The 22,426-nt window shown below is 42.5% G+C and overlaps 2 protein-coding genes across 3 annotated transcripts; both read left to right on the forward strand.

Moving 5' to 3' along the window:
• Window positions 1–810: 810 nt before the first annotated feature.
• On the forward strand, window positions 811–14,086 carry LOC117742375 (plastin-3-like). 2 transcript variants are annotated; one of them, XM_034549638.1, is made up of 17 exons: window positions 828–920; window positions 4,948–5,063; window positions 6,027–6,133; window positions 6,218–6,369; window positions 8,658–8,787; window positions 9,007–9,139; window positions 9,724–9,805; window positions 9,892–10,057; window positions 10,163–10,305; window positions 11,120–11,215; window positions 11,307–11,502; window positions 11,761–11,839; window positions 11,948–12,065; window positions 12,149–12,279; window positions 12,999–13,122; window positions 13,291–13,415; window positions 13,522–14,086. In XM_034549638.1, exons 3-17 carry the CDS (start codon window positions 6,073–6,075, stop codon window positions 13,652–13,654), a joined length of 1,869 nt encoding a protein of 622 aa, XP_034405529.1. In that variant the 5' UTR covers window positions 828–920; window positions 4,948–5,063; window positions 6,027–6,072; the 3' UTR covers window positions 13,655–14,086. The 2 variants fall into 2 exon arrangements, with proteins under 2 accessions (XP_034405528.1, XP_034405529.1); XM_034549637.1 differs by lacking the exon at window positions 4,948–5,063 and having other exon boundaries at window positions 811–920.
• A 3,726-nt stretch (window positions 14,087–17,812) lies between these two features.
• On the forward strand, window positions 17,813–21,864 carry cnga2b (cyclic nucleotide gated channel subunit alpha 2b). Its single transcript, XM_034549640.1, has 6 exons — window positions 17,813–17,936; window positions 18,058–18,168; window positions 18,865–19,041; window positions 19,519–19,626; window positions 19,732–19,838; window positions 20,346–21,864. Exons 1-6 carry the CDS (start codon window positions 17,836–17,838, stop codon window positions 21,839–21,841), a joined length of 2,100 nt encoding a protein of 699 aa, XP_034405531.1. The 5' UTR covers window positions 17,813–17,835; the 3' UTR covers window positions 21,842–21,864.
• The last annotated feature ends 562 nt before the right edge of the window (window positions 21,865–22,426 follow it).

A 22,426-nucleotide genomic window follows, 5' to 3' on the forward strand; every position in this document is an offset into this window, starting at 1 on the left:
GGATTTGAGCTCCATTGCTTTTTCTTGTTGTAAATAATACGTATTATGTTCAGTAAAACATAATAATGAATAGTATATTCCATTTATTCCAATAGACACCCTAAATCATACACACTGGTTCTTTAATGGGATATTATTTAGTGTAACGTTTACTTGTGTGTCCTTGTCCCTATAAATTCAGCTCTCATCATCTTACTTTGTGCCTCATATTTCAAGGAAAATATTTCACTGACTGCTCTTGTCATTAAGTCTTCTTCAAATCCTCCTCCATTCTTATACAATCAGTATTGACTGTTTCAACATGTGTTACAATTGACATTGACAAATACATTTATCTATTCCAGCAAAGTGCTATGAGCTGTTTCCCGTTATCAGCCAATCTCCAGACCCTGCTAATCAAATATTTCTAGTTTTAAACACTGGCCCTCTTACATTACAAGGAAACATCATTGATGGATGTCTTAATAATTAATTTGCCCACTATTCCAGCTACTACACTCCTAATTGTAACAGCAATACAAACAGCCTGTTTGTATTCTGATGTTATTGGTTCCAGGGCCACATCTTTACCTAGGTAACTTTTAAGCATCATCGGTTAAAATTGGAGGTTTTCAAATAATTAATATGCAGAAAAATCCACTTGGATGAAACAAGGTCAAATATTCCCTGGAAACAAACATCATTGATTTTATTATGAAATGTAATTAGTGTTTAAGACGTTTTTATTATCTTAAGCATATGTATTATTTAGTTTGAGCTTTTTTGCACAGATAATACTTCCCAGGCCGGATGTGGACGTCTGGCGGTGACGTCACCGACAGGGCGGGGCCAACATTCCGCCCGCTGTCTACTTTTGTCTGTACGTGGAGGAGACAGCACTGCACACGGGACGCTGGCTGGACATTTCGGGCGCACCGACAGTGAGTACCAATTTACCTGGCAACTTCTAGCCCGACAACTTCTTACCTAGTTTGAGTTTGTATCGGTAGCCTTGGTTAAAATGCTCTCTTCGTCTCGCCCTTTGCTCTCGGTGGTGTCCGGTGTCCTCCGTGGAGAGGGATGGAGTTGCGAGAGTTTCCTGCCCGTTAAACTTGCATCGCTATCCGGCTAGCTTTAGCTACACCTTCACTGTAGCCTATTCATCCCGGAGCATCCTCTGGGCGCCCGGAGAGGTCCGGGAAATACTGAAATAAAGTAGCCGCTTTTCATTCTTTACCCGGACGGCTTTTAGTCTAAATAACTAACTTTGTTATTGAAAGAGAGAACTTGGTTTGAGGTCACTAGTCCGCTGGCTGTACATCTGGGGGCACTTGTGTGTAACCTCGCTGTTCTTTTGATCACGTTGTGTCTTTGTGAAACGTATGATACTCTCTGTATGAGGCAGGCACGTGTCTACGAACTGTTTTAATTCATGTGAATCTTTCTAAACCTTTTCTGAACAGAACCTTTCTGTCAGTGCCACATTTCACTGTCCATGAGCTGGTATAATTGATCCTCCAAAAGACATATATATATATATATATATATATATATATATATATATATATATATATATATATATATATATATATATATAGTTCTGACATGGTCTTTCTTTAAAGTGTGATTTTCGTGCTCTTGTGGTCTGTGTAAACTTGTTTACTGCTCTTGAGTGATTTACCAGAGTGTTCCTGTCGAGCCATCTGGGGCTGCAGCTCATGTACATCTGGGATCCCAATTGTGGATCTCTGTTAGGACAGCCTTGAACAACAAGGCTGTCTGATAGTATCTGGACGACCCACATCTTAACTTGATAAATATTGTGTCTGTGTTGTGAGTACAGGCCCTCATATGTGGGCCTTTTTTTTCTTGCCTCACTGCTGTTGCAGTCTTGTCTTACTTGTGATAGATGTGTCGTAAAATGTGTTTAATACAAAGGTGTTAAATCCATTGTTGACATCAAGACAGATTATAAAGTATTGTTTATTGTGTCAACAGTGGGAATAAAAATGTTGTTTGCACATCCTCTGCCAGGAAGAAAAAGAGCTGTAAATCATGAAACTGACTTTTTAACTAACTTGATTGACGTGGTGAACTTGCTCATGAATGAGAGTATGGTATGTGTACTATGTGAGTTTCCCTTATTCATGCTGCAGAATCCCATTAGAGCACCAACTGTAGGTGTTTTCAGTCCAGTCATTACGCGTGTGTTGATCTCTCTGTAAAGACAAACCAGACAGACAGGGGAAAGGAGGAGGGATGGGTGCTCGTGCTTGTATTTTGCTTCCGCCGTGACACACCCTGATTGATACCTGTGGGAATGAACAGGTTGCCCCACTTTCGGCACTGTCAGGATTTTAAAGGGGTGCCTTCACTTGTTTTCCCAACACAGTTCATTATCTGCAATTGTTTTTTGTTTTTCCTTCAGCTTTTTATTTAATTTAATTTATTTTAATTATATTTAGTTTTTCAATCTTATTCCAATCAGAGCGATCCCCACCTACAATCCCTTAAATGAGCTTAACAAATGTGAAGAAGTCTTTAATCTAAATCAGTATATATATATATATATATATATATATATATATATATATATACACACACACACACACGTACGTATTGATAGCGCTGTATAAAGGATGAATCGTCCCAAAAAAGCATGCACTCTTGTATAGATCTACCGCAACAAAAATGAATAGTAATTTATCTCCACGCATAAATTAGTTGTGTGTGTGTGTCCCCTGCTTGTGAAGTCGGTGGTCACAATGGCCGGGTAGCAGGGAGAGATACCTAACTTGCTCAAGCGCACACGTCATGTTTGTGTGAGTAAAGTGTAGTATTCCACTGTCTAATTATGCTGTGTTTAAAGGATAAAGCTTTACAGTGCTTTTGTTGAGTAATTACAAGCCCTTGTAGGTGTGGCTCATTACCTGCAGCATTTACAGCCCAACCCAACTGATTCAGCGGCTTCTCGCTAACCTGTCTAATGACATTCCTCTGATGGTTAGTAGGCCTTCTGTGTTTACACTTTTACAGCTGTATCCTTTCCTTTGGGGAGAAGTAAGTTGTAAAGATTAGCTGCTCACGGCTAGGGATACTGTCAGGTGACCATTATATTTGCATGATGATTCACCATTTGCCCTCGCTTTGTAAGCCTCTATAACACCGCTAGACCCACAACAGGGCAGTATGCTTTCAGCTGTGCATGATTGTCAGAGTTATGTAAACTCCACATAGACAGAACATTTGTTGTCATCACCTTCTCCCTTACCTGTCAGGGCGGCTGTGCTTCTCTTATCCACACAACCTGAAGAGGAAATAAAGGGCAGCTGTCACAGACTGTTGGTGTTTATGAGTCAGTTTGACTCACATCTGCGGGTGATTGTGACTGAGTCAAAATGTTCTTGCGATGTTGGGTGTGTGAGCATATGAACTTGACCACACTCGCGGGGGAAAGGGTGCCCAATCTATTTGTGTGCCTCACATTTCCCATGTAACTGTGTGGATGAAGCACTGACAGGGCGGGGTGTGTCGGCTCTACACATTCAACTCCGCCATCTGGGAACAGCCCTTTTGCGTTCAATTGACTGCAAGCTCCTGCAAAGGCGACCATAAACGGTGGCAACGTGCCATTTTTGGCCCGACAATTGAAGCTGGTGCTTGGAGAGAAATCTAGCTGTTAAACAAGAGAATTGAGAGAGCCTCGTGAGTGAGTGGTGAACTATCTTGAACTCAAGTCCAGTTGCTCTTGTTTTGTGCCATGGCGAGATATCACATGACCTGGGTGATCTATGGGCCGTTGGGTCAATAATGTGTTTGAACTCCATCAGTAGTATGGATATGCTTTTAGGCCAACATAAGCCACTCCATTTGGGAGCCTGCTGCTGTGTTGAATGTTCTCTTCCCTTCAAGCACACGGTTCAGCTGTCAAAGAGGGCAACTGTCTTCGGAGCCTGGCGCTCTGAACTGATTTTCTAGCGTCGGGTAGGATTTATTGCCCTTGTTTGTGATGGTGGTTACAAACCCTCTATTCTTCTGTGGCACCAGTGATTCGTCTCACATTTGTTGGCTGCCATCTGTGCCCTTGCTCCATGTACTTAACCCCTCTTCTGTTTTCACTCTCCCTCTGTCCAGAGTGACACGGGCTGGCAAGGGGAGGGAATGTTTGTCGGCCCTTATTGTAGCTGCGTTGACTTCAGCAGCCACATTTCACATCCTTTTGGAGAAAAGTTAAATATAGCAACACTGGCGTCGTCATTTTCCTAATCGTTTAGTCAGGAGTTTGTGCTTGCCCTGATTTAGTATTATTTTGTAGAATAAAAACACCCTGTTCTCTGACTCATGGAGTGGCATTTAAAGGCATCTCTGTTGGTGCTGATTTAAAGGGACAAATCAGGCCTTGTTCTGACCTCAAACTAGTTGTCTATAAAACAATATATATAAAAACATTTCATCTGAATGACTGGTGGAAAACTCTATATTTATTGTGTTGAGCAAAGTGCTTTGGTATGTTTTAAGAGGTTACGGTTTCAACTGAGTCACATCTCGGAGACCACATGGCTACTGTTGAATCATCGTATATGAATTCTATTAATAGGTTCATTCATCAGAGGATGCACGGTTACTGGACCTTTGTTCATTGTTTGTCAATGTGAGGCTACTGTGGACACCGGAAGACTAGAGGGGCTGAAACCACCTCAAAGAAATTCAACAATTCAGGCTTGCATCTTTTTTAAAAATAATGATAATAAATACTGTAGTTAGTGGGAATATAAACCACAAACTGTGGACTGAAGTGTGGTTATCTAAATTAATGCTACTAGAGTGTATAATGTCAAGCTATCATAGCAATTAACAGATTAACTAACTATTTTTTTTTTTTTTGCCACGTGTAGTACTGTGGCAGCCAGAAATGGCTTTGCCCTGACTAATAAACTATACATAAAACAATCTGTGTCTTTAAACCAGGAAACGGGAACACTTTTCTATCTGGAGAAATCTGGGATCTTTATTTTCTGAACAAGAGGAATGCCACCATACCAGTTTAGCCTTGGAGAGCGAGGCAGCACACCCTGCTCACCTCTGTAAGTGAAGCTTGATCTGCCAAAGGCCTCATGCATTCCTCTGCCACTGCAGAACAGGAAGGAGGTACTCAGAGGAATTCCTTATTTTCAGTGATTTTTTTTTTTTTTTCCTCTTAGGAGTTAAGGAGCACTGTTTTTAAGAAGAGCAAAATAACTGAGGCTGAGTCTCGCTGGCTCATGTTATGAGAGTATTTACACACTTAAATGAATATTTCTGCCCGGTGAATAACTGCTCTCTGCTAAAATGTAAATGATATACCCGAAAATAGCTTTGTGATAAACCGGCCTATCAGGGTTTTAAGAGAAGCAGCCTTCAAAGAAGCCTCACACATATTCCAGATGTTATATTGTTGCATAAAACTGGAAGGTCTCCATCACTTTTCTAGTTCAGTTTGCATGAAAGATTATTTTTACATTAAAATAAAATGATTGAAATCTGCTTTGTAAAGCCAATGAAAGCAAGAGATTATTGTAAAAACTGGCATTTCTTGAGGATTTGGAGAACATGCTGTTGTAGTAAACAACTTTGGCAGAAAGTGTTGTGTAAAATCCTCAAAAGAGTGCAGTAGTCTCAGCTTCTCTGGCATTTGTTTTACAGCATGGGCCCGTTGCGATACAATGGCACAGGAAATTACTTTGATTATGGGAGAGAGACATGCTTGGAAAAGGAAAAGAGCTGAAATTAGAAACCAAAGAGAACAGTAGATAGGATCAGCGAGGGTGGGGATCAGCGGGGAGCACGGTGGAAATGATGTACAAACTATTTTAAGGCTTTTTAGACCCGACAGAAGATGGGGAGCGACTTTTGTTCTGCCTGGAGGAAAGTTGTCAAAGAGGCAGAAAAGTAGAGGGCGTTCGGGGTTCTGAGAGCGCAGTGAGCCGTCTGCATGGGCCGGTCATTCCTAGACCCTGTTAACCACTCTGTTAATAACTCTATCACTCTACTACTTTTCCTCTTCGCAGTCTCACTTTTCTCTGACTGACCACCTCGGTCAATCACAGAAGAAACATGACTGGAAAAATAACAAAAGAGGAGATGGAGGAGATGAGAGAGATGTTTGATAAAATTGGTGAGTAAAGGCCATGTTACTATGAGATTATTATTATTGACCAAATGTCCTGGTGTCTAATGTGTCTTTTTGGGTTTTCTGTAGATCTGGACAAAAATGGATTTATCGTTGATTTTGAGCTCCAGGAACTCCTTAAAGATGCCGGCCGTACCCTGCCTGGATACAAGGTTCGAGAGATCATCCAGAAACTGGATCGCAACAAGGACAATCAGATCAGCTTCGACGAGTTTCTTTCGGTACGTTAAGCTGAGCTCGGAGCAGTTTGAACTGTCGGCCTTGACAAGTTTTAACTTTCTGTTCAAAGTTCCTTACTGAGTTGGTCTTTGTTTTCTGTTCTGCCTAAAAGCACCTCGCCCTCCTGGGCGGGGCCACTACACAGAGCTACTTTGAGCAGCTCCAGCACGACAGAGATGAAATGCCTCTACAAGCCACTCACTCACTCACACACACATACACACACACACACGCGGAATGTGGAAGTGAGGTCAGCAAAGTGGTGCGAGGTCCAGTATTTTATTTCAGCAGTGATGACTGAGCAGTAATTTTAGAGATGGCAGTCATTCATAAAGGCAGTTATGTTTGAAATAATAATGGTAATAATTAATCAAATCACATTTGACATTTTTGTCAAACAAATAAACAAGGTCCTTTCCCAAAAATCAGGATTGAAACATTTCAGAAAAAACATTAAATAAAACCTGGGTTAGGGTTAGAAAAAGTTGAATAATTTGTTTGAAAAAACACACTTTCTCTGGTCACTTTCCAAAATCAAAGTGACGGTGTCAACAAAGGTGGAGGTTTTCTAGTCAATTTTGTCTGTCCGTTGGCAAACTACGTCAAAAAGTATAAATATAATAATAAATACAAATTCATGTAGATATCCTCCCTATTGCCCATATAACTGAATGTTTAGCTGAAGAAAATAGCGTTTTGCTAAATTGCAGAATTAATTATTGTCTTTGCAAGGTCATGATTGTCTTGTGGTTATCTCTTACCGAGAGAAGCCAAAAAAATGCAAGCTGGCACCCTGTGACCTGCGTGTTTGTGGTAAAGTGAGCTGTGCTCGGTCTCAGTCGGGCTGAATAGCTCATTGTGGTCTGACGGCTGAGGTCACTGATGAAGCAGCGATAACTTCAGGTTCAGGAAGTATCGCATACAATACCATAAAATATGTATTTTCAGAGCAGATTTGTGATGAGCTCCATACAGTATGGACCGCCGAGCTCTCTATGTTCCCATTAGTTGTTGTTGTTGTTGTGACTGATTTAATGTTTAGAGGTAATTGTTTAATGTCGGGATGTGGGGACAAGACTGAGGGTGGTGTTAGTGTGGAGGATGATACCAGCTATAGCTGTTGATGGTATACTGGCACTCACACACTGTAATACGAGACAAGGGGTGAATGCACAGTCTCACTTTAAATCCGTACAGTGTACTTCAAATGCACAACACACCATTAGTTGATTTCATGAACTCTTCAACACTCTTCCTGGACCTTTCACATTAAATTCAGTGTTTTTCGGCCCATTTCAGTAGTTCAAAACTCGGTTAATGGTCCAGATGTTCATGTTATCTTCTCAGCCTATTTCTTCATGCCAGCCGGCTGTCATGGAGGCTAACGGGAGCTCTACACGACAACAAGTGATGCGAACGGCCGTAAAAGGAGAGCAGATGATTCAAGCTTTTGCACATAAGCATGGCTGCAGCTAAAGAGTTTTTTTCATTATTGAGTAATCTATTGATCAAGTCAAATTATATGAGTGATTTGTGAAACGCGTTACAAATCACCAGAATCAGTGTGATTGATTGTGGTTACGATTTTACTTGCTGTCAGTGGTCACTTTTATAACCACACCTGTAAAATATAATGCAGTCTTGTACAGCTGTTCTGCCATAAAGTCTACTATTATGATGTCAATGGGAAAAAAATTAATGTTTTTTTTTGACATTATCATTGAGGTGTTATTTAAAAGATATGTGTTAGCATTGAGGTCACGGTTAATGGTGATGTTGTGCTGGAACGCATTATATTGAGAGTTGTCCAGTACAACACAACCTTTCATTATGACCTCTGTAATAAACTTAAAATGAAATGTAAACGGTTTTGACATTGTGCTTCATAATGGGGAAATTTATGGCAGAACGGGTTTACTGCCTTGCATCCGATTGGACGTAAATAACCGACATGATAAAGTGGACTCTGAGCGTATACGTCAAAAAATGATTAAATTAGTGCGTTGAAATATTTTATGATCATTTCCTTGTACAATTTAATGTGATGATGCTGACTCTACAAACATGCTATAAATGAAATGAATGAACAGCCGAGGGAAATTCTTTTAATTAGTGTTGGCCAAAGCAACAAGTTAGTTAACCTCTACAACCCAATGTCTTATCCTCCAATCAAAATGTACATAAATACGCCTTTTAAATATTTAATGAATTTCAGCCTAAAACCATACTGCAGGGTTTTGGAGGCACAGTGGTAGTTGGTCTCTTATTTTTCTTTGGGCTCTTTTTTTAGATTGTCCAGGAGCTGAAGGGCAGTGAAATAGCTAAAACCTTCCGTAAGGCCATCAACAGAAAAGAGGGCATCCTGGCTATCGGAGGGACGTCTGTGCAGTCAAGCGAAGGCACACAACACTCGTTCTCTGGTAGGACACACGGACGTCGTCCCTGTCTTCTCTCTCTCCAGCCGCGTCGCATGTTTGTCATTAACTGTTGTACCGTTTGCCCTTCAGCTATCGATGCTCCATTTACCAATGAACAAATGGACAATGTGACCAACGTAAATGACTCTGTGAGCGATACGGTCTCGTTCTATTGTTGGTGTTTTGCTTTTAGCTGATGCCTGTCTGTGTTCATCCCTACAGAGGAGGAGCGATATGCATTTGCTAACTGGATCAACACGGCTCTGGAAAAAGACCCCGACTGCCAACACGTCCTGCCCATGGATGCCAGCACAGACTCCCTCTTCACGTCTGTGGAGGACGGTATCGTACTCTGGTGAGTTCCTGTTTTCACCTCAAGCCGGCGACACGACTCGCCCCTCACCAAGCGACCCTTCTGTGATAAATGTCAGATACCCGCAGCTCACTGCACTTGTGATCACATTCTGGGTGATGAAATGAGACACATGAGCCTGTATTGGGATATCAATCGCCCATAACAACGTTCTGCCTCGCGGAGCAGCTGTTGATACTAAAACAATACTACTACATTCATTAAATATTCAGAAATGATTACATATCTTTCCTTGTATGAGTTGATTTGTATTCAGTCACCAGTTCAGGGTAATTTGAAACAGAAAAATACTTTTATCACTCAAGTAACTTAATCAAAATTGTAAGCGCTGCTGTAAATGGAGGTCATATTCGGCTGAGAGTCAGTTAGTATTTGAGAGCTAAAATCTGCATTTTGCCATGTTTATATTAACATCAAACATATTTCAGAGTTGTTTAATTGTTTGACACCAATAGGCTCACAAACAAAGAACAGTTTGGTTTGTTATCTCCGCCTTACTTTACGATGAGGATACTGCATCATATGTCTTACTAAAATGTGATGTTTGGTTTTGTACTTCTGCGCAGCAAAATGATAAACCTGTCAGTGCCAGACACCATCGACGAGAGGACGATAAACAAGAAGAAGCTGACACCGTTTACGATACAGGTCAGTTGAAGTTACCGTATATCAGGGCTGCTGTTTCGCTTACTTGTATCTGAATTGTGTAAAATCGGATGCTTTGCCCCTTGCAGGAGAATCTGAACCTGGCCCTGAACTCGGCTTCTGCTATCGGCTGCCATGTGGTAAACATTGGTGCTTTAGACCTAAAAGAGGGGAAGCCCCATCTGGTGCTGGGCCTGCTGTGGCAGATCATCAAGATCGGTCTGTTTGCTGACATCGAGCTCAGCAGAAATGAAGGTACAGGCCACAGTTGATGGGTCCATCACATTAACGTGTATTTGAGCCTGTGCTCCGATCACTGGGGTTTCAGTATCTTAACCGATCATTAACATTTCTCGACAGCGCTGGCTGCATTGCTGAGAGACGGGGAAACCCTGGAGGACCTGATGAAGCTGTCTCCAGAGGAGCTGCTGTTGCGCTGGGCAAACTTTCACCTGGAAAATGCTGGCTGTCAGAAGATCAACAACTTCAGCTCTGACATCAAGGTGGGCTGACTCCCTAACATTGAATCCAGTTGTTGTATCTAGATGCAGGTCGAGCAACCACTTGAAAATATTACGAGACAATAATACTTACAGGATCAAAAGGTCTTTTCTAGTTACTGGATCCACCATTGCTGGTGTCTCACAAATCCGCCTTCACTGCTAAAAAGAACTAGGATTGAATATTTTCTTTTTCTGGGCAACATTGTTAAATGTGTCTGTAAGAATTGAAGATGTCATGCACACATTTTGTGTTTAAAAAGGTAAAAAGTGCATTTGTTTCTACGACAACATTCTTGTTATTAAGGGTGTTCAGATAATTAATAGCAGTCAGATGTGTGTTAGTTGGTTATAAAATGTCATTACACTGGTGGGTGTTGCCAGGCCACTCCATAAATCAACAAGACAGGCATACAAGGTTACTGATGTATTTTTCTTTCTCATTCTTGACCAATTTGTACGCAGAAAGTTTTCTGAGATGCCTCGCTTATGTTCCTACTGTTCTAACGAGCATTTTAACCTTTTGCAGTCTAATTCAGTATGTATTTACTCTTTAATATGCATGTGTTTATAAAGGAAGACTAATGTAGATGCAGAGCATTTGGCACAACCCAAAGCATATAAATAACTTGATTTTAGGTAGGTGATTGGACAAAATACAAAAGTAGTGTGCACATTAAAAGAAGCTAACAAGCAGTATAAAGATTATCAATACTTCACCTGGAGTACAGCTTAATTAATTAAGATTTTCTTACACAGCATATTGTCTTGTTCGTTCTTTGGTAGAAATCTGATCGTCTTTGTTTGTCTGCTCCAGGACTCAAGGGCCTATTTCCACCTCCTGAATCAAATCTCTCCAAAAGGCACCGAGGAAGACGAGCCGCGCATAGACATTAACATGGCGGGCTTCAGCGTAAGCACTTTGACAGTCACAGTTGAGTATCTTCACCACATGGTAGCAGCTGCACGTGTCTCTGATCGGCGCATGTGGTCTGTGTGTTCAGGAGAAAGACGACATGAAGAGGGCAGAGGCCATGCTCCACCAGGCCGACAGGCTGGGCTGTCGACAGTTTGTCACCCCAGCTGACGTCATCAGCGGAAACCCCAAACTCAACCTCGCCTTTGTGGCAAACCTGTTCAACAAATATCCAGCGCTGACCAAACCCGAGAATGAGGACATTAACTGGGGACTGCTGGAAGGTGAGCGTGGAGAGAGTTACAGGTCTGGTAATAGAGCGTAGTAGTGAGGTTTCCCATGTCGGCTACCGTCATGGAGGTCTACTGGAAAATTAGCTTAGGACAAATAAGGTCCAAATACACAAATAACAACCAGAGAGATTAAAGCTGGTTGTGATGAGGCAGCATGTTTAGGACTACACTGACTTACTGAGACCTCCAGTATTGCCGTCTGCCATTTCATCAAAACCCGCCTAAATCCCATGATCCTCTGCTGTCTAGGTGAGACACGAGAAGAGAGGACATTCAGAAACTGGATGAACTCTCTGGGAGTGAACCCGCATGTCAATCATCTGTATGGGTACGTACCACAAACGAGATGCAAAGACACAGAAGATCTCTCTCCTGTATCTGACGAGGACTCGTAATTTATCATGTTTAGATTATCTAACAAAATCTTGACTTCTAGAGACCTACATGATGCCATGGTCATCCTTCAACTCTACGAGAAGATTAAAGTGCCCGTGGACTGGAACAACAAGGTCAACAAGCCGCCCTACCCCAAACTGGGAACCAACATGAAAAAGGTGATTCAGATTTTATTCATTCCCATGCAAGAAAAAAAAAAAGAAGGTATTTTTTTGCCCAAACATTCTTTTTGTGCCTCTAGCTGGAGAACTGTAACTATGCGGTGGAGCTGGGCAAAATGGCCAAGTTCTCCCTCGTTGGCATCGGCGGGCAGGACCTGAACGATGGCAACGCTACCCTGACTCTGGCACTGGTGTGGCAGCTGATGAGAAGGTGAATAACAACACGACTGCATCAGGGTCACTTCGGAAATGAACGAAATAGAAACACATCGGTCATGCAAAGCCTGTTTTCATAGATTCTCTGCTGTATCTCAGTTACAATGTCACATTAAATTTGATTACTTTAATTAATAAAAACCAGTAAGACAGTGGTATGTTTTACATATCAAAATATATAAAGAACTAATGACAATTGAGCTCCTGCAAAAGTATTTGGTCTGGGGCCAAGAGACATAGTAGGTGGCTATCGTGAAATTGCTGAGCTTTTCTGGGGGAAACCAACAAATCAACAGGATATTTGGGTGCATGTACATGACTTTGGATTGATGTTCAGATAAATGTGGCTGCATCGAAACAACATATTGTTCTTTCAGTCGGTGTGTCTGTGCGTCATTTTGAAACGCCACAGTCACCATCGACTTCATCACTGTGTTGACTCTGTATGTTTACTGTAAACAATTCTCTGAAGTGAGTAGTTGGTGACCTCCACGTCATACCAGTGGTGTCGTTAATGTGCCTGTTCCTCAAAATTAAGACCACATTTACATGAACTCAGCTGCCAGGCTTATTATGTGTTCTCCAGAATTAAAGTTCGGTCCCCGATGTTTTAACGTTTTTAGTCTTTGGGCACCAGTGGAAAAATAATTAAACTGGAGATCTTGGAGTTCATATTCATAATATAACAAATGTTCTGCTGCGCCACGCTTTCAGATATACGTTGAATGTACTGGAGGGACTGGGTGATGGACAGAAAGTAAATGATGACATCATCGTGAAGTGGGTGAACAAAACATTGTCAGAAGCTGGAAAATCAACCAAGATTTCAAGCTTCAAGGTGAACCGATTTTTACTCTTAATATATTTCTGTGAAGAATAACTTTGCTTGTTCATGGCCCCCTCTCACAGGTTCAATATGGAAAAAATAGGCAGTTGTTACATAGTTACTGTTCCAAAGATGCGCCTGTGTGTTAGACTATTAATCTGTGTATCGTGTGGTCTTCAGGACAAAGAGATCAGCAGCAGTTTGGCGGTAGTGGAACTGATCGACGCCATCCAGCCCGGCAGCATCAACTACGATCTGGTAAAAACCGGCAGCCTCTCCGACGAAGATAAGCTGGAGAACGCCAAGTAAGATTTGCTCCGACAAAAAGAGGAGCAACCGTTTGGTAACTGTGTGTGTGTGTGTGTGTGTGTGATCCGTTTCTGTACGAGTCAACCTCTCCTTCATCCCTAGGTACGCCGTCTCTATGGCGAGGAAGATCGGAGCCCGTGTCTACGCTCTCCCAGAAGACCTCGTGGAGGTCACGCCCAAAATGGTCATGACAGTCTTCGCCTGCTTGATGGGTCGGGGGATGAAGCACGTCTAAGACTGCTGGGATCATTGTGACACTTATTCTTACCCACAGGCCATTCAAGTTTTTTGAAGAGCTTTCCCCAACTGAAGGAATGAAGATTTCTTGTTTTTTGTATGAGGATAAAATCTTGTCAGAAGTGGAATTTGCTTGCGTCCCGGTCTCTTTAGAGGCGTTTACTGAAGAATAATGTCCTCCTATTTAAAGTGAATCCACAATACTAAATTATCTGAAGAGATGGGTCTTGTGTTACAGTGGACAATGTGTTACTCTCCATATTTAGGACTCTAGATTCATGTTAAAGAATGCTGTTTTTTAAAGCGAGTATTCATATTTCCAGCTGCAAGGTTGTTTACATATTTTTACTTGGACTGATACGTAAATGATATCCTTGACTACTCACATTCCCGAATACCATACTTATGATTTAAAAAAAAAAAAAAAAAAGTAATAAAGCGAGAGAGGCGCGATGTTTAAGTGGAACACACACTTAAAAACACCCAAACGTTGCCTCTGCTTAATCAAGTACAAGCATGTCCTAATAACTGGCACCATAAACTTCTACATATCTGTATACAGAAGCCACACAGTCATATTATAGGCATGACCAGCCTGGCATGCTGTCTTTATCATTGTACCTATTTGTTTCTTGGTATTATTACTCAAGGTAAATGCTGTTTTGTTTGGGGCGTCTGGTCTGTGTTGTGTTGGACTTGTCTTTAGTCTGTTACGTTGGATGAGGAGCAGGTGGACTGGACTCTCATGGCTTCTGCTGTGCCTTCTTCTGGTCTCAAAGACGACTTCTACTCGCGCCTTCAGGTTTTCCCTTTTATCTTTTGTATCCAACATTACGAAATATAAACAATAACTTCATTCCAGGTAGTTTCATGATATTCTATGACAATGGCCAAATTGTATTTGGTCTCATGTTCATGTCTACTCCTTTTTGTGCTTGTAACAATAAATATGACGTTGAAAACTCTCGTGTTTTATGAAAAATGTAATCCAAGTGGATTAAATGGGGCTTTTCTATGATCAAAAGGGTTCCCTAATTGTCCATTATTGTCCCCTGTTAAGGAGATCGTGTGTGTGTGTTCCCAATGCTCTCTAATGGGAGTGGGTGGAGTCCCCTGGCAGGAATGTAGATGATTTGAGATTGACATAAACATTGTCTCAACTTGACGTCAATGCTCTGGAGAAACTTGTTTCTACGGCCAAATATTAAGTTTCATGTCAAACGCTACGTGCACATGAATGAGAAGTCCTTTAGGTACAGAGAAAATATCTTTCCATGCCGAACTCCGTCTGCTGCTTTTTGTGATCCATGTCTACATTAAAGACATATGTCGATCTGATGGAAGATGTCCTCCAACTGAACATCACTTTTATGATCTGAGCTTTTACTTCATTTTCCTTTTATTGCGTCTCCTTTCTCTTATCTAATCTTTCTGTTACTGCCTTTGTGCTTTCATATTCTTCCCTCTTTCTCCTCGTAAAACACGGCGCCTGTTTTAAATAGTGCCTCGTAAAAGTAATACAGACATTTAATCGTTGTATGCCCCCCACCCCCTCCCCGCTGCTTCCCAAGAGGAAATGCATTATATTGCATTACAGTATTCTGTTGTCACTCTTTCTTCACAGTTCAACAGTGTCACAGTACAACGGGATAGCGTTGGCAGATTGTAGTTTATTGTTCACTGGCCTGACTCCCAGTCGGATGTAAAGTCCTCTGGGCTCCGCTCCCTGATGCCGTTCTCAGTGAGTCTCTGGTTTTCTACGGATCTGATTAGAGCTGAGACTGTCGGGCTCTGTCAGAGTGATGAGGAGGATTCCCCCAGTGGCCTTCATCAGCTGTCTTTTCAAGCCCCATTTGCATCCTGTGGTGTGTGTGTGTGTGTGTGTGATGCAAAGAGAGTTTGTATTCATAAGTAAAATATACATTTGCATTTTATCAACAAGATTAGTTTCCACAGAGGCGAGAGGGAGATCAGACAACAACCAGTCCAAGTCTCGTATCAAACTAAAAATGACATGTTCAGAACAATAGAATAAATTACTTTTGAGGGAAATATGATGTACATAATAAAATGATACAGAAAATATCAAGCCAACAGTCGTGGTAGGAGTATTGTGAACATCTGATGTAAACTTTAACACTGCAGTATGTTTTATTTGAGGAGTAAATCTGTCAAATAAAGTGGAGTAAAAAGCACCCTGTTAGAGTGCAACATGTAGTGGAGGAGTTTAAACGCAGCACATAATCAAGTGATGCAAGTACACCATTCAGTTTTGTACTTACTGTAGTTATTGTCAACAACTGCAAGCCAACATTTCAAGTAAAATATAATATACACAGGAGAATGCCAATATATGAATGCCCTACTAATAATTAATGTAGAGATAGAAGAAACTTGGAAATGCCAAGTAAACAGCCTAACACAATATATCAATATATTCTAATATGATCAATATATGATTTATGAAGGGAGCTGATCTCCAAACAAAACAAAAGAGATAATCGTCTGTTGAGCTGCCTGCTTTGTGCTGCTTCTCGCTATTCTCCAGTGTCGGAGACGTGCAGAGGAAAGACACCGCCGAGAGGTTCCCCCAGAGGACTCCTCGGGTCTGAAGCCGAGCCGGGCTCTGAACCATCCAAAGGTTTCTCCGCCCTGCAGCTCACATCCTGCGTGTGCTGCTGCATCTGAGGATCAGGTGGACCACGTGTTCGTCTTCTGGGGGGAACCACTTGAAGAGGAGAAGAGCGAAGAAGAGAAGCAGAAGGTGTTGGAAGAACTGGACTCGGGATTGCTTTTCAAGAAGTGTTGGATGACGTTTGATTTTTCTTCTCATAGCATCATCCACTGTGAGAATGGAGGAGCTGCTCCAGGTGGGCCTGTTTGAAGTCACCCTAAGGATGTCATTGGAGTAACTGAAACTGAGGAAACTAAAGGTATGAATAAAGATGTGTGTGAACTGATGGATTTTTAGACTTTTCTATGATTTTCTTTTTATCTTTTTCTTTTTCCATAAAACTGTTTTTTTTAATAATACTAATAATCCACAGGTGCTAAGTTGTAAAGAATACCATTTAATGACAAATAAAAAACCTTTTCTGGAGAAAATACATGTTCATTTAATACTGTTTGAATAAAAGAATATGTTTCACCGTGGTTTGCTAAAACAAATAGAAGCTCTCATAATGTATTAATTAAAAAGCTGTATAATACATAATATGTACAGTATATGCAATGGTTGGTTAATTTATTGTTTACATATAAAAAATAAAAAATTATCTGTCAGGTAATTTCCTAGAATATAGCTATATGTAATTTGACACATATATATTAATGTTTTATTAATTAGTGGCCACAATATTCTCAGTATATGTTAAATTGTTTGCCAGTTGAATAATAATAAGCAATTGATCCTATATAACAAGCATAGGATTACAACATTACAACAGTAACAAACATTGCAACGCATTCTCTATGAAATAATTGTGAAATGATTCCAATGTACAGTAATACATGTAGCTCGTCTCAAAGTACTTTGACAGTCAACCCAGTTACCTCATGACACACAGGTGACACACGTTGCTCTCAGTCAGCAGCTCCCTGGTTTCCTAAGTGATGCTGCTCCCGAGGGAGAGCAGCTGATTGGCTCGCAGAGCCTCAGAGCTTTCTGCCGACTGTGTGTGTGTGTGTGTCTGTGTGTGTGTGTGTGTCTGTGTGTCTGTTTTCGGTAATGATCCACCAATTAGTCAAACAATGGTAACAGTCATCTAATCACTTCGTCATGTGTCGGGGTGAAAAGCCATCGCTGCTCGCGTATTTTTTGGTGTGTGTGTGGGGGGGGGGGGGGGGGGGGGGGGGAGCTTTTCGGTGCACCTCCATCACGTCACAAAGTGTTTCAAACAACGCAGCATCAGTATCATGCAGTTTCTCTTGTGGCTGCTTCACTCACCACAGCAACTGGCTGCTGTGTGACAGGCCAGGTGAGGAAGCGTGGCAGACAGTCCCAGTCGTCCCAGTCGTCCCAGTCGTCGTCCCCCTTGACTCTAATCTGCCATACGCACCATCAACAGAGCAACTCTCTTCTGCTGCCACAGTGCCACCCAGGAGAAGTCATGCTCAACACCGACAGAGAGTTGACAACGAGAGTGACATGAGTGTCTGTCCACACCTGCAGGTGTGAGGATGACGGGCCAGACGGCGGAGAGAGAGCGCTCGCCACACAGTCTGTCGGTGAAGACCACCTTGGAGGAGGAGATCGATAGAGCCGACAGCATTCTGAGCAGGTGAGGACAGCCATTGGATCGCGCTGTATTTGTCTCAGAGGTTTGTTTGAGAGAAGCAACAAAACAAAACAAAAAGTATTGAAAGCCCACATGTGTGTTTGCCGGTGTGTCTTCACCCCAGGGTGCCATCTGTGTGTGATGACACTTCCTCAGAGCTGCAAAGAGTCGCTGCTCTCGACCCTCATGGACACAATTCCAGAAATTCATTTCAAAGGACCGGAGCCGTCTCAAGGTAAAGTGTCTGATCAGAGAAAGTGACTCATTATTGTGCAGCTTTTTATTTTTAAATTGTATTTGTTTTGTAGCAAAGAACCCAGTTCAGACAATGTGAACAGACAGTTTGGTTCCAAGTGTTTTTAAGGTCACACGCTGGGTAAAAGTACATATAAAGTACATACTGGATTCATGCTCACAAAGATCTTGTGTATTAAAAGGGCAAACATTTGATGAAAACCAAGGCGATCCAATCAGTTGTGATTAATTCCAGAGAAATGCATTGACCTGTTTGACTGATCATTACTTATAGAAAGATTTTAAGACTAATTCTGAGATTTAAAATTTAAAATTAAAAAAAAATTTTAAAACATTTCCCGGATAAGCCAAGATACATATTTCTTCTTTGAGGATGTTTTTCCCAAACAATTTGATATGTTTATATTCAAAGCTGACTTTGTAAATGGCCTTGGACAAAAGCGTCAGCTCAAAACACGCAATGTGAAGTAATTAAAAACATAAATGAGCTAAATTGTTTGTGATTCTTAGTACAATCCTCCAACTGAACGAGACTGCGATCAAGTTAAACTGTGTCTGCTTCTGAATATGTTCTGCAGCTCCACGGAGATGCTTACCTTGTGTCACTGTCGTGCTTATCTTCATATAAAACTCTTTACAATGTTATGAGAGTGTGTACGTTTCCTGTGTGTGTCAGGCTGGTGAGCCTGGTGGTGAGACTGAGGGAATGGGCACACCGGAGCCTGCTGGAGGAGGAGGAGCGGCCGGACTCCTTCCTGGAGCGCTTTCGTGGCCCTGAGCTGCGAACGGCCCCCAGCCGCATCAGCAACACGCAACCAGATGCCGATGGCAACAATGCCAAAGGGATTTTTAGGTATGCCCACCAACCTGTCCTGAACCACCTCTATGCACTTTGATATACACTTTAAGCACATGGGTGACCAGAAGAAAAGAAACCCCAGAACACCGCAGGGTACACATGAGGCGTCAAAGTGTCCATTCGGTCAAACATTTCCTGTTTAAATAAAGGTTTTAGAAAAAGAAGCACTCAGAGGTGTAGATTCAACTCTGGGATATTTGATATTGCTGTGTATGTGATTGCAGTATACTGAACGGTGTTTCAAACCGTTCTGCTTCACTAAAGAAGGAAAAAAAGATGGACAAAATATTGGAAACACATTTAAATTCAATGCAGTACAATAAAAGACAAATGTTCAGTCGTGATATCTATTGCACAGCCGTTACATTGCAGTGCTTTATATCTTGCAGCTGCTTCTATTTTTTTCCTGTGTGTCTTTGCAGTATTAATGGAGGCTAATAACTATTCTTGTGTATCTCTCTGGGCTTTTAGGAAAAAGTGGGATTTGTTTGTGGTGTCCCCATCCGATGACGCCTACTACCGCTGGTTGTTTGTTATCGCCACAGCGGTGCTCTACAACTGGTTCCTGGTTGTCGCGAGGTAATGACTCCACAGTCGCTGTCTGATGATGATGGATGTGGTGAATGGTGAGGGAATGGGGCTTTCTGTCCACTTACATGTTTTATTTTATTGTTCTATTCACAGGGCATGCTTTGAAAAGCTACAAGTGGGCAATTACATCTGCTGGTTGGTGCTGGACTACCTCTCTGACTTTGTGTACATAATTGACACTTGCGTCCGACTTCGCACAGGTAAACCTCTTTGAGAATACACAACAATAGCATTCGTTTGGAGTTGAGTTTCTGGCCACGTGACCATTGCTATTCTAATATTCACTCTTCTTTGAACTACTCTTTGTTCTCCACCAACTCCCGCGGGACATGATCTGGCTCTTTAACTGCCAAATGCTATGTGCACCAGCTAGTCCCAAACTTGGTCTGTCCAGTTCTTGTTTCGCATCGGTTAATAAAAACCTTTTGTTTATCCCTTCGATGCATGTGGGTTATTCTCCCTAGGGTAACGCTACATTCATTGTTACTGCCTCCCCTAGGCTTCAGTCAGGGAACATAACAGCCCCAAAGGTAGGTTTCTGAGACATTTCACAGAAAACAGCAGCCGGAAACCGGGTTACTGAGAGTCTCAAACAATAAAGGTCCAAGCAGAAAACCAAAACAATGAGCTGAAAGGTGCCAAAAGGCAGAACAGTAGGTTGAGATCACAGCTCGGCTGACTTTGTGCTCTATTCTTCTCGTCCTCAGGGTTCTTGGAACAAGGTTTGCTGGTGAAGGACCACGCCAAGCTCAGAGACAGCTACGTCCGAACGTTACAGTTCAAGCTGGACGTGGTGTCCATCCTGCCCACGGACCTGGCGTACATCTCCACTGGCATCCATACGCCACAGCTCAGGTTTAACCGCCTGCTTCGATTTCCGCGCATGTTTGAATTTTTTGACCGTACTGAGACACGCACCAACTACCCCAACATGTTCCGTATCGGCAACCTGGTGCTTTACATCCTGGTCATCATTCACTGGAACGCCTGCATCTACTACGCTATATCCAGTTCGTTGGGATTTGGCTCGGACACTTGGGTGTTCCCAAACATCTCCAAACCTGAGTATGCCTCCTTGACTCGGAGTTACGTCTACTGTCTGTACTGGTCGACTCTTACTCTCACCACGATTGGAGAGATGCCTGCACCCGTGCGGGACGAGGAGTACCTATTTGTGGTCTTTGACTTTCTCGTTGGGGTTCTTATCTTTGCCACAATTGTGGGAAATGTTGGCTCTATGATTTCCAACATGAATGCCACCCGTGCCGAGTTTCAAGCCCGGATCGATGCCATCAAACATTACATGCACTTCCGCAAAGTCAGCAAGGAACTGGAGACACGCGTCATTAAATGGTTCGACTATCTTTGGAACAACAAGAAAGCCGTAGACGAGAAGGAGGTGCTAAAGAATTTGCCAAACAAACTGCGGGCTGAGATTGCAATTAATGTACACCTGGAGACTCTGAAGAAAGTACGCATTTTTCAAGACTGTGAGGCAGGCCTGCTGGTGGAGCTCGTGCTCAAACTCCGCCCCCAGGTCTTCAGTCCGGGGGACTACATCTGCAGAAAAGGGGACATAGGGAAGGAGATGTACATCATTAAAGAGGGGAAGCTGGCTGTGGTGGCCGATGACGGGGTCACACAATACGCTCTCCTCACCGCTGGCAGCTGCTTTGGGGAAATCAGCATCCTGAACATAAAAGGGAGCAAAATGGGAAACCGTCGGACAGCCAACATTCGCAGCTTAGGTTACTCGGATCTCTTCTGCCTCTCTAAGGACGACTTGATGGAAGCAGTGACCGAGTATCCAAACGCTAAGTCTGTGCTCGAGGTGAGGGGCCGGGAGATCCTGCAGAAGGAGGGCCTGCTGGATGAGAACGCAGAGAGCGGCGGGCTGCAGAAAGAGGACACAGAGGAGAAGGTGGAGAGGCTGGAGTCCTCCCTGGACACCCTTCAGACTCGCTTTGCCCGCCTGCTGAGCGAGTACAAACACACTCAGCAGCGGCTGAAGCAGCGCATCACTCTGCTGGAGCGGCAACAGAATCAAACGGACTGCGGCGCAGACGCAAGCGATGACATGGATGCCGAGGCAGAGGCGGTCAATGGAGCAGACCCTGGGCCTGTTGCCCATACAGATGGGTCTCCACAACAGAGTGGTGTGCAAATGGAGGACACAAAGAGCCCAGCAAAGATGTCACACTAAGGAGATTTTAGATTGCTTCTTCCACCGTGAAAATGTTTAGTTAGCTGAGTGTAAAGAGATGTCCGCATGTCAATAAAACATGAAAAGAAATTGGAAGACACTGCTACGCCGATGCAGTCTTTGAGTTATTGTCTGTGTTTTTAGATTTCCGACTAAAAAGCTCTGGAAATTGCCTGTTATTCTAGTTTTTGGGTCCCTCGTAAACATCCTTTGTTCGGTTGCATCAGCGAAGGGATTCAGTTCTCTCTGCATGTTATATATTATGCTCTGGCCCCGAACACCTCGTCTCTTGCTGCTCCTCCTGGGGAAAAAGTCCAAGGAGAGATGGTCGAAGGTGATTTGCTGACTTCACAAACACAATTATTTTCCAGTGTCCTTATGTTCTGTTATGTGGTGTACTTTGGTGATTATCATAACAACCTTTTGACATTTTATTTCCTACTTTGGCTGTTGTGAGGTCGTACATTGAAAATAATGTTGTCTCTGGTGAAGCGACTCCCTCGCAATGTGGAGATACTGTTGTTTTTTTTGCTTTAAAATGTATATTTATATTAGAATGAGTGAGCCACTTCATCTTTGTTTGCA

Source organism: Cyclopterus lumpus, chromosome 14 (assembly GCF_009769545.1).
Source record: "Cyclopterus lumpus isolate fCycLum1 chromosome 14, fCycLum1.pri, whole genome shotgun sequence".
Taxonomy (NCBI): Eukaryota; Metazoa; Chordata; class Actinopteri; order Perciformes; family Cyclopteridae; genus Cyclopterus; species Cyclopterus lumpus.